The 12,142-nt window shown below is 40.5% G+C and overlaps 1 protein-coding gene across 1 annotated transcript in view; it reads left to right on the top strand.

Annotated features, from left to right (window-relative positions):
- Window positions 1–6,699: 6,699 nt before the first annotated feature.
- The window catches only part of LOC138195285 (VPS10 domain-containing receptor SorCS3-like), a 44,840-nt gene continuing 39,397 nt past the window's right edge, over window positions 6,700–12,142 (top strand). The window contains exon 1 of the mRNA XM_069144569.1: window positions 6,700–7,513. Within this exon, the coding sequence (XP_069000670.1) occupies window positions 6,818–7,513 (696 nt within the window). The 5' untranslated portion in view covers window positions 6,700–6,817. The remainder of the gene's footprint in view (window positions 7,514–12,142) is intronic.

The raw sequence follows: 12,142 nt of genomic DNA, 5'->3' as shown, positions 1-12,142 counted from the left end.
GGGGTAAGCAATTGCCTGCCAATAGACCCCCCCCAAAAAAAGGATGGGAGCAGAGAACACATCACCTTTGGCCAAGTTCTAAAGTGCTCATTTAAAAAATCTCTGAAAAGTTGCAGAGGTTTTTAAGCAGTATTGACTTTCCTTTCAGTCGGGGTGGAAAGCCTAAAGGAAACTCGCTGAAAGTCCAAGTTAGCCCACACAGTTGATGTGTAAATGTGGGACAAAATCCATAATGGGGAAGACATTTCTCTCTCCCAGCTTCTCTCTTGTCAGCATAAAATATAACAGGACAGTAAACTGATACAACCATTACTTGTTTATGATGCTGTGGCAGAGAGGATAGGAAGGATGTTTTTTTTTAATCAGTTCTCATTCCGAACACGTCCAGGTTCCTTTTAATTTGCCATGTTACACTGCTATAAATCTGCCCCAAAATCATCCTAATACTAACAAGGGAGGGAAGGGATTTGGACGAACTCAGTGTCAAGCTGGTTTTTATCACTTTTCTAATCTAATCTATTCCTGTTGTTGTTTGCCATCCAATCATACTGGAACTAACTTTAATAAGAATACAGCTCGATTTCTAAATCTATGCACACATATATTCTCCCACAGTATGGTCTGACATCCTAAGCAGTATCTGTGAACATAGAGATGTCAAAAAGCTGGAAACCACAGAATCAGGATTGTGTCCATTTTAACCTTAATTTAAAAACATTATTTGTATAAAAGAATTATGTACTGTACCAACTGTTCTTCTGCAAAAAAAAAAACCAACCTATCATTTCTGAAACGAGCAGTAAATGAACAGTTTCTCCTCACAGATTCCTTCTTAATTTCACTGTAATGCAATTGCTCATTTTATGGCTTCACTGTCTTTGAAGGGTTTAATTCTGAATAAGTATACATGTGTTAAATGGTAAGTATAGCACTTTATCATCTTAGCAGTCTCAAAGCGCTTTACAGTTTTGCCTCCCATTCACACACCAATGATGGAGCTCCCATGCAAGGTGCTTGTCTGCCATTAGGAGCAACTTGGGGTTTAGTGTCTTGCGCTCAGACACTTTGGCATGTGGAAAGGGGGTCCTGTGGATCAGACTGTTAATCTTACGATGAGTGGGCAACCCACTCTACCATCTGAGCCAAAGCTGCCCCAGTTTACATGTACAAATATAAGAACTGCTGCTGTACTTATTGATCACTTGACATTCAAAATAAGTTCCATTTGCTTGAAGAACTGTGGACATGATTGTATTTTGCCATGGTCGGTTGGTTAGTGGCTAGCAGTGGGCGATATGGTCATGAAAAATAACATCACAGTATTTTGGAGTATTTCTGCACTAACAATATTCTTGATGATTTGACAAAATACCAAAAAAACAAACATTTTATTATTTTTGACTGAAAGTTCAAGAAGATACAATTGAAAAGAAACAAGTGCTATTGCTTTGTATGTCAGCATAAAAGTAACCGTTTGCCTTTAAATATTTAGTAAAAATTAACACATTACAGTGTTTTGTTGAACATCTGATCTTTAGTAGCCAAACCACGCACATGACTGAAGCTCCACTGATCGGAACTGCAAGTGTATACAACTGTAAATCTATACTTTATTAAAAACATAATAAAAAAATTATTATCGTGATCAGTACAATATGGCACAGCCCTAGAAGTGGCACTAACAACTGGGCTAAGGTTAAAAAAGATGTCCGATTTTCATTCATTCATGCATTTCTGCCCTCCCCCCTTGAAAAGAAATGCTGGTATTTTCCTTTATGAGGCAGATTAGGCATTTTCAAAGTGGGTCAAATAATTTCAGTTTGATACCAGATGGTGTTCGCTCTCCAGTGGCAATAAACAAACGTGTTCATTAAGAATGAACAGACCAGCTTTTTAATTGTGTCGATTTGTCGGTCCTAATTGCTGAGCAGAGTGCGGTGACATATTCTGTCAAACAAAAGATTTAAAAACTGTACGTGTGGCCACATAGAGAAAATAGAGAAAATAATTCATTCATTCATTTTTTAATTCTTCTCAGGGTTGTTACTTTTCTCAGAATATGCTTGGCAGCGGACAGGAAGGTTGTCAGTCCATCACGTGGTTGACAGACACAGACAATCATACATTCCTGACAAAGTATGTCAGTTTCAGGCCTGAATTTCCCCCAACCTGTACGTGGGAGTAGCACTGAGACAACATGAAATCTCAGCACTGTATAGAAACTGTAGAGGAGAAATGACAGCACTATCTGCTGCAGGTACACTAAACCCCTTCTTAAAGGATCTTTCTGTTATTTTACAGTGTGGATATCATTTTTGTAGTTTTTGTCATGAATCCTAATAGTGATAATAACATTTTACTGAGTGATGTAACAGCTGAAAGAAGTGAGACAGGGCAAAATAAATATTCAAAATAAGGGAGAAATGTAAAATTAGTTCTCAAACTCTTTATGTGCAATGAGCAACTGTGCCTCCCTGATAATAATTGCTTTGCCAATCATTATTATATTAAATAAATCTTTTATTTAAACAGGGAATCTCATTCTGATTAAGTCTCTTTTTCAAGAAAGACCTGTGTGCAAAACGAATACAGTTTAACACATTCACAGAAATACATTATACATTTTCATATCTAAGAAAAGCACATGCAAGTGTAATTTCAAATATTGGAGTACATTCATATTAAATATGGCAATAAAATAAGAGACTATAACTTTAATTTGTATTGAACAGTGTTGCAGTTATATGCAGCAACGTATTTGAACCCAGTTTTTCTGAGGTCCGTGTGAACTACCTGAGCTACCTGGCTTCCTGAGCCAACGCTGTAAGTCCTGTATTTAGATGTAACCAGCAGAGGTTACTAGGCAGCTTTACAAAACCTTACAAATAAAAAACATACATTATGGCTCCTTTCTGTTTGTTAAGGAGGACTATCCCACCTTTTTGGATAAGGTGCAATGGCGAGTGAGAGAAGTATCACCTGTGATAAAACTCAGTGTACCATGAGTCAAGAGGCTTAATTTTGTTTTGAGAAAAAAACTTAAATGACAGGATTTTGTTCCCGAGTAACTATTTTTTTAGTGTAACATGCATATCATAGGGAGACGTTTGGGGTGGATGGCGGGCATACAAAGCTTTGTCAGTAGAGACTCAGGTTTGAATTCTGAGTCATGGGTAACAAAGGTAGGAGTGTGGTTTTGATCAAGTGTTAATAAATTAACGCGTGCTTTAAATTTTGTAATATTTAAACAAGACCAAAATCTTTTCCTAACCTTAATCAAGTGTTGCGAGTGTGCAAAAGTAACCATGAAATGCATTTTTATGCTTACTTGCTAATAGAGAATATATTGCAAGAGCACAGATTGTAATGTCGGGACAACAAATTCAATATTTGGCTTGGGAACATTTTACTGATATTCTCAATATCAATGTTCTCCAGTGTTCATTTCCACTGTTTTCTCATTATGTTGATAGAAAGTATAATTCCAATGGCGTCACATTTCTCACTAACTCCATTTTCTGTTGTCAAATTTGTTTATAAATTTAAATTGCAAGAGACAAAATTGAGGGACACTTTTATTTTATCTCAAAGAATGATACAGATAGTGTAACTGTAGGCTTACAACCTAACTGTTTATGCTTTTTGTCCCACTGTCTCTGTTTTCCCTGGTGCAATCTTATCAGCACAGATACACACAAAGGCCAAACTATGATAATCCAAGTAGCGATCAGCTGGAAATGCCCTTTTAATAATGGATTATGTCGAAGAATATAGATGACGGAGGAAAAACTATAATTGACCCTGGCATGTCGGACACATTTATGCAAACTGAAACATTACAGCTGTGCGCCAACGACGAATTACAGCTTCAGGAGATCAAATAAACTGTATTGATCTCCTGACAGGCTCGTCCCAGTGTTCATCATGTACAGAAAAAGGCTCAAGAGCAAAGACATCAAAGGGATGATAGTGACTCACCAATGAGGGAAGTTATATTTTCAATGACAGCGCCAGTTTATTACAGTAGCAAACTGTCCTAAACGACCCCTCCCTCTGTGATTTTAAAATGCTTTCTTTCATCTAGATGATGAAGGCAGTACAAAATAAGTGTTTTGCCACCTGCAATAAAAGAAAGTTTCTCTATATAATGGCATGGGTATAGCTGAGGAGGGAGTGCACCTTGCTGTTCATCTCCTGCATGCGAGTGTGAGCTGTCTGGGTGATGGCCATTATGGTTCCTGCTACTGCCTGTGCGTCCGCTCCACCGGGATCACCGAAGTGTTGGAACTAACAAGCTTGGGATGCAGACAGCGGATGCACAAATGGGATTTTGTCCTGAAAGCTTTAGAGTTCGCTCCCTGTCTTAGGGAAGAAACAGGAGAGAGGATGGTACCGTTTGCAGCGACTCGCTGAGTTGTGCGCCAACAGAAATGAGATGATTACATCTGATAATCTTGCTAATGATCTACACTGGGGAGGAGAGCACATAAAATTGAATGAGCTACACCGATGTACACAGCTTTCAGCCTCCCCCTCTCATCTCTCTTTTTCTCTTACTCTCGTTCACCGTAGCTCAGATTTATGCAGAATCTGAGGTTCTCCACCCAGAAAGATTTGCAATATTCCTTTATAGTTTAAACACACAGGATGTGGGACACAGACACACACACACACACAGAGACACACGTGGAAACTCACCCCACAGATCTTTCTTCATGGTAACACAACTGCTCATCTCATCTTCCTTTCTCTCTGTCTCTCTCTCTCTCACACACACACACACACACACACACACACACACTCACACATGCATGCGCACAAAGAAGCAAACAGCGAATCCCCACAATGCTCCTGGCCCAAGGTTAGTACAGATTAAAAGATGTGCCGTTGATGGAAGAGGCTCCTCCTCTTTCCACGGCCTGTCACAGCGTGTTTGGGAACAACCCACTTCATTTTAGCAGCATAATGGGTAAACAGGGTGTGATCAGTCCAATTACCCCCTCATTGCAAAGGTGTTCTTGCGGGAATGGCCTGAAGAGAGAGTTAGCTGTCTGGCGTGCGGCAGAGTTGCAACACTAGCACCTGCTGCCCGGAGCCTTCACTTGTATGAATCTCAATTTGTTTGTACAGCTGTGGCAAAAAAAACAAAAAACGGTGACCAAGACGTGAGCCCTCTGAGGAGGACAGCACCGCTGGTTAGTCCTGATTGCTGTTTTCACTGCACTGCCCGTGAATGTGTGAGATCAGAAGGTGCTGTTCTCAGCAATGAGCTCATGCCAATGTCAGTTCTTCTAGCGAATTGTTTTGAGATTGTTCTTTCTGTGCAGCTTTCAAGCGGTGCGTTTTACAGCCAAATAGATGCATGATTTTGACGCCAAGAGTTGAGCCACAGTACAGTAACAAGCTGCAGTCCTGAATATGAATTCTGACATACTTGTTTTCATGTGTTGTGTTCACTATCAAATGAACAGTAAGACAGGACAGTTGGCTTCTGCAGTCAGTCTCAGGACTACTTGACATTTTTATGCAAGTGTGAAAGTCACTGAGTATCTTCAGGCTCTGGAATGTTTTACCCTTGATGAGAAGTAGTAATTACTCCCAGTTTATTTCAAAATGTCTATAAATATCATAACAGGTTACATTTTTGTCCTGCTTTTGTGATGTGTTTTCATCTTTGAAGAAGATGGAGCTGCTTCTCTTCGTGGCTCTCCCTTGGGCAGCTGTCTGGCAGATGATGCAAATGTATGTTTTACCTCCTTATCGCCATGTATCCTAATAACTTTTTCAAGTCCAAAAATAAGGCTTTTCCTCCCCAGCTCTGACATACAATTTCCGCAACAACTGACAGACAGCTCTGTCAGCAGGAAGTAAGAATTGCCTTTCAGGATTCATTGGCTCCACTAATTGAGACTAATACCTTTGAAATAGCATATTGATTTGGAGGAAGCTCAATTTTTTCAAATGTGCACTATAAAAATGAATGTATAATACAAAATGCGAAGGTGTCAAGATTAAAAGAGAGTTGTTGGAGGCTTGTTGCCTCTGTGGCAGCTCACTTCATGACGATGATGCCAAACATATCATAGTTTGACTTCAAAGCTGCTTTTGTTTCCTGGGTTGCTGTGCAGTAATAGGCCTGAGGCACATTGTTAGTGGTCTAATTAAAGAAAAAAAAATCACCAGAAATACAGGTAGAATACTCCTGCACCACTCCACCTTAAAATGGTATCAGCCGTAAATCTTTATCAGGAGGTCCAACTGAATATCCCCCAAATGTAGTCTCACATGCGCACGCGCTCGCACAGTTGACAGGTGAATCCGATGTTGATTGATGCAAGCAAATGATGTTTTTGCTGTCGTTTCAGTGTCAAATTTTTTTTTGCCAGACAGTGAACACTGCTCTGAAAAGCCCAAATTAATTTGGCTGTCAACGGCTTCAGAGTCAATCAAGCACTGGTTTGGATAGGTTTTATAGGTTTACATAAACAGTCTAAGATGTTACTGAATAAAACCTCCGTTGTCCCTGACAAAAACAAAATCGTGTAATATTTTCAAAATTATTTCAGCATTTTAAAGCGAACGTCCTCATGAACAATGAGCTCGAACCGTTCCTGCAGTCACTCTCCGTCGGTGCGTTTGCCTGATGCGCAGCGCCTCCCCAACTGGTCCGTCACTTTGACAAATTCCTGGACGTGAGCGGTTCTGCTGAATGGCTTCTTGCTCGTAAAGATGATCCCTTGAATATTTTAGAAGTTGAACTGCTCTGTCGCTCCATATTTTCTCCCCACTTGTAGACTATCAGATTTGGAAGCACACAATGGGACTTTGGGCATTTTGGAGTTTTTCTCTTTTGGCTTTTGTGTTGCTCTACCCTTTTCACCCTAAGTTTGTGGCTCAAGCGGAAATAACTTTTTCAAGAACAATCGACAGATTTTATCGCCTGGAGGTAACGCCACTGGAGACACGTGCAACCAGAAAATCAACGGAGATCAAAGTCTCACTCAAAGTGGAAAATAGCACTAAAGTTTTTAGCGCTTTTGAAACGGAAGCACTCGGTCCTTCGAAACCGAACAATGGCCAGCAAGTGGACAATGCAACACAGAGTGGAAATGAGGCACCGATCGGCATCAAACCAAACTATCACAGCGGTGTCCAAATACCTGATAAAAAGTATGGTAACATTTTCGAGGACAACCAGGGGCGAGCTACAGCGAATATGATGTTAGAAGACACATTTTCTGTCAGAGGAAAGAAAGCAAAAAGGAGTGTGGTTGCAACACACAGCGAAAACGTGGACAGGAGTATAAGTGGAGAAGCGCAGTCAAGAGAGAGGTTTGTGGAGACTGTTCAAGGTGTTTCCAACACCAGAGCCGAATACCGGCGTACCGGGGAGGAAGCCAGAGGGTCAAACCCGAAGCAAAGTGAGCCTCACCTGGACACTTCTACTTTTGCTTTGTCGGGAGACTCGGCACACAACCAAGCGATGGTGTACTGGTCCGGGCACAACAGCAGCGTGAGTTTCAGTTTTATAAAATCATTAAGGTTTTAGAGACCACGAAAATGCCCCTCACACTAATTACATTCAAACATTTTTCTACTTGAAATGCTAATTTTGAACATTTTAACAGATTTACATTAATGTCACATTTTTACGCACAGCTACCTCAGTGCGCACGAAGGGAATTCATCCTTAGAAATACATTATTTCAGTGGAACAGTGGCTTGAACTGAACAATGCATTTGCTCTTATTACATTTATGCTTATGTTTTCTGTTATTGCCTATACATGGACATTATGAGTGTATGCGCATTGCGCGCCTGTTTGCGTGGATGCCTGGTGGATGTGACAAGTGCACAGTCACATCCAGGATTCCCTCACGTTTTTTTTTATTTTTTAAACTAGAGTCGAATCCGTTATTTCAACAAAGTCTTTGTCACCTGAAGTTTAAATGAACAGTTCATGTAAATTCGATGTGACACCGAGCTGAGGGGAAGTACAGGCGTTTTGGCAGCAATCACAACACATTAATTATTTATGAAATAATCAAGTAATGTCTCTCAGGATGGTGTAGTAGGTACAATTAAAAAGGATTGTGTCCAACCTCCCTTAATGTGACGCTGATGAAACACTGTCTGACCTTTGGGCAAATTAAACTTGCCATTGTCACTGACATTTAACTCACACATCCAAATTGCCTGCATGAATACACTAGTGCAGCACGTTTGTTGTTAAGATTACAAGCTTTACACTTCAAAACAGCTTAATGGGAATGTACACAACTTAAATGGATCGCAAGTCATTGCAATAATCATCCATATCCCCCCCCCCACCACAAACACATGGACACACATTCACCGTCACAGACAGACACACACCTACCCACATCAAGGCTGCATGCACACACACACACACACACACACACACACACACACACACACACACACACACACACACGCACACACACACATTGTGGTTGCACGCAATTTTACCATCACAAAGACAAAGCATGGAGATTTTATCTCCCACTTTACATATACAGCATGCAAAAGTGTTTGTGAGCACCTGCATTTATCAGGCTCAAAGATCTTACAACTACAAACAGGCTTGTACAAAAGAAGTGAACTGCTCTGCATTTTTACTTCAGGTAATTTAGATCACCTTGGTTTGCTGGGCAAAAGGGTGTGTGGCAGAAACATTAGTCTGGGACCACATGTTAAGATTTCTCTGTCCCAGAAAAACTGCAAATATTCCTACATTATCCAGGAATACAGATTTATTTCACTGGGTAGATACAATTAATAATTCATCTCTAATTGCATTTTATTATCTGCCACTTCTTCTCTTTTGTGGTGTATTTCATAATGTTAGAGGCACCACAAGCTCAGGCCATGTTGATGCATCATTTGAGGACAGTCCAGAGAGATGCCTAATAAAATCTGATTTGTGGGATGCGTCGTGAAATATGTTGTTGCTTTGAGATGTCTTCACCAACGATGGGCCCTTTGTACTGCAGGACACTGTTCACTGCATCACCACTGATGGGCTTGTCACTGCAGCCAGTCAACATTTGAGATTTATACAGTCTGAACTCCCGTCTGTGGTCCCAAAAGTACGACTGAAACTGCAGAGCTTAAATTGATGGCATTTTATGGCTAGATGTTAGAGCTCTGGCTATATTAGATGTAAATGACTGATAATAAATCCAATCTTAAAGGGACATTTGAAGGAAAATTACTTCATTCCTGTGGTCTAGGGTAATTCTATCAAATATTCACTCCAAGACTTTGCCTGTGATCGGGCCAAGATGTAAAATCCCACAGGGAGTGAAATGAAAAAGATGTAGAAGGTGATGGTGCAAGCGCCAGCGAGGGAACTCCAGAGTTCAGATTTGATCAAGAATTTCATCGTACAAAACCTCAAATCTGTCCACAAATCAGTCTGCCAACTATTATTCGATTTCTGTGATTGTCTGAGACATCAAAGCCTGGAGTCATAGCTCTCTGGTCTCTGACTTTAAAAGAGATAACATTGATTGGACTCGACCATGGGAATAAAACATATACTGCACAAATTCCCTTTTAAATTCATGCTTCTTAACTACATGTAGTAACGATTGGCTGTGCATGTTTCTTACTCCTTAAATATGTCCTGAATGTGAATAGAGAGGGCGATGGAAAAATTCATGATTTTTAAAGATGTGTGCTATAAATATAAATATATAGAAAATGAACTAATGAAAAATACTAAGAAATACACTTGGCTGGGGATGTCCTGGATGGCAAATCAATATTTAAGTTGTTTTTTTTTTTTGCCCCACATGGATGTTAAGTCCTGAATATGACTATGTTGGTAATCTTTTTAAAACTGCTATTGCAGTACATCCTATTGTCAAGGGAGGTTGAGCCCACCCTTCGCACCCCCCTAAAGGCAAAAGTCTTGGTGTGCAAGCCAACTGGTGATCAGGGAGTTATTGGCAGCCAAATGATTTTAGGCTCCTGATTGACCATTTTTACAAGCTCCTCGCAGACAGCTGACCAAACTAGGACAGTGTGCTGAAGCTGAGGACATTAATGAGCATCTTTATTGACTACACCTCCCCTGAGCTTCTGCTGCAGAAATGTAGAGGTGTAACTAATGTCCAAATACAATGAGAATGAAGGACTGGTCGTCTTCATTCGCCTGCTATTAGACTCTTGGCCAGCCATCGATAAGGCCAGTTCTCCTTGGACCCTGAGAAAATCTTTTTGTTGTTGTTGTTGTTGTTGTTGTTGTTGTTATTTCTTCTGAGGTGGCGAGAGTCAAACCAATCTGTCAGTTCTGTAACATCGTCGTTTTTTGCTGCTACTGACTGGGAATCAGACAGGCCTCCGGAGCCGTGTTGTCCGCATGCTTAATCAGAATGAGGCCGTTATTGTTGCACATAATCTCATTGGTATAAACAGACAATAAAAAAGAGGAAATGGCATGGCCCTGGGGGACACCTGTGTTTAAAAGCGGTTCATTAGATAGACAGCCATTCCATTTAACATGTCAGAGCTGGTTGCACAGAAACTCCTTGATCCATAAAATCAAATGGAATGGGTTCCCAATTCACAGAGGCGTTTGACCAGAGTTTGGCGCTGTTACAGGATGATGAAAAGTGCATTAAAAAAAAAAGCTGCCACTGTTGTGGTGTTCGGATACAACAAAAGGAAAAGTTTCAATGTGTTTTTGTTTTTATGATAATTTCCCACATTTCTCTTTCATGTTCTGGTCTGTTGCTTCTACAGTCATAATTTGGAGGAAGATGCCTCTAATAAAAAAATAAAAAAATCACTTGATGCTCAGTGAAAGGGGCTAATATGTGACACTCTAAAGCTTTTAATCCATGCACTTTTAATCATCCTCCATCTCTCAGGTTGCTTGCTAAGGGAATTTTGATCCATACTATGTTTAATAAAAGCCAAAACGGTTCATTCTCTCAATCGAGTACAAATTATTTCCCTCCACTGGCACACGTTAGATAGTTCTGACTCACCTCAGTATTTGAGAATGATTAATTTCTTTTAATTTTTAATTTCGTATTCACATGATGATCAGTTAGCTTCCTGATTTGTTTTAATGAATGTGGATTTTAAAGTTGTTGCCAATGGAGAACAAAAATATATATATATTTTTTTTACTGCCAGCCATTTTCATCCCCTACCTGCGTGTCCCTTGGGGTGTCAGCACCACACATCTGTTCATTAATCCAGCCCGTCTCGAGCCTCTAGGGTTGCCCTCTCCGCTGATGTGACTGTAAGATGCTGATAGAAACAGCATCAGTTCTTTGTGCTGCGTAAGGGGAGGGAAGGCTAGCTGTAGACATAGCCAGCGGGTGTGACCACTGCACAAGTGGGTGCACCATTTGCTGTGGTTGTATCCATTCTTCCCAGCTATTGTGATATGTTATTTTCATGTGACACAGTTATGTGTTAACTGTTGTTTGACTCGTATTGCTGTCACAGGATCCTCAGCCTTTACTACAGATTGCTGTATGGATGGAAATTATAAATAATGTTAATTAGAGCCAAGTCGAGCTATCTACTATAACTCTCTCAGCATAGTAACACTGGCGAGTAATGGCACACGTATTGCTATGGCTATGGCTGAGACTGCGACAGACATAGTACTGTAACATTGATCAAGACAGCGTTGCAAAGCCAGATATTCCCACCAGTATTTGAACCTGCTACTTTTATCAGATATGAAAAGTTCAGGGATGGCTTCATCACTACGCTCAGCCAACCACGTCAGTTCACACGTATTAAAAACACAGTCTTGCGAATGAAAACAGCCAGTAGCCACAAACACAGTCATAATCAGAGCAACAGTGATGCCCACATACTGTAACACCAACGAGCCAAACCTCGTGTTCAATGATAAAGCAAAAACATTGATTATCTTGTAGCAATAATAGAGGATGTATTTGACGTTAAGGGAACTGTTGGTTTTTGTCATAAGTGTGTTGGATGTGTAAGAAATTGGCCGCCGTAAACACGAGAGACATTGCTAGTGGCCAGATAGTTATGGCCGGATGACCCGGTCAGAGTATTTAGAAAATGCCAAGGCTTGTGGGGTGCTCCCAGGCAGCCGAGATGAATATCAGCAATCTGATCCGAA

The sequence above is a fragment of the Embiotoca jacksoni genome, unplaced genomic scaffold (genome assembly GCF_022577435.1).
Source record: "Embiotoca jacksoni isolate LCO1_2020_lvr unplaced genomic scaffold, fEmbJac1.0.p SCAF_12, whole genome shotgun sequence".
Classification (NCBI taxonomy): domain Eukaryota; kingdom Metazoa; phylum Chordata; class Actinopteri; family Embiotocidae; genus Embiotoca; species Embiotoca jacksoni.
Note: the sequence above shows the minus strand (reverse complement) of the source record. Positions and strands in the feature narration are given on the sequence as shown.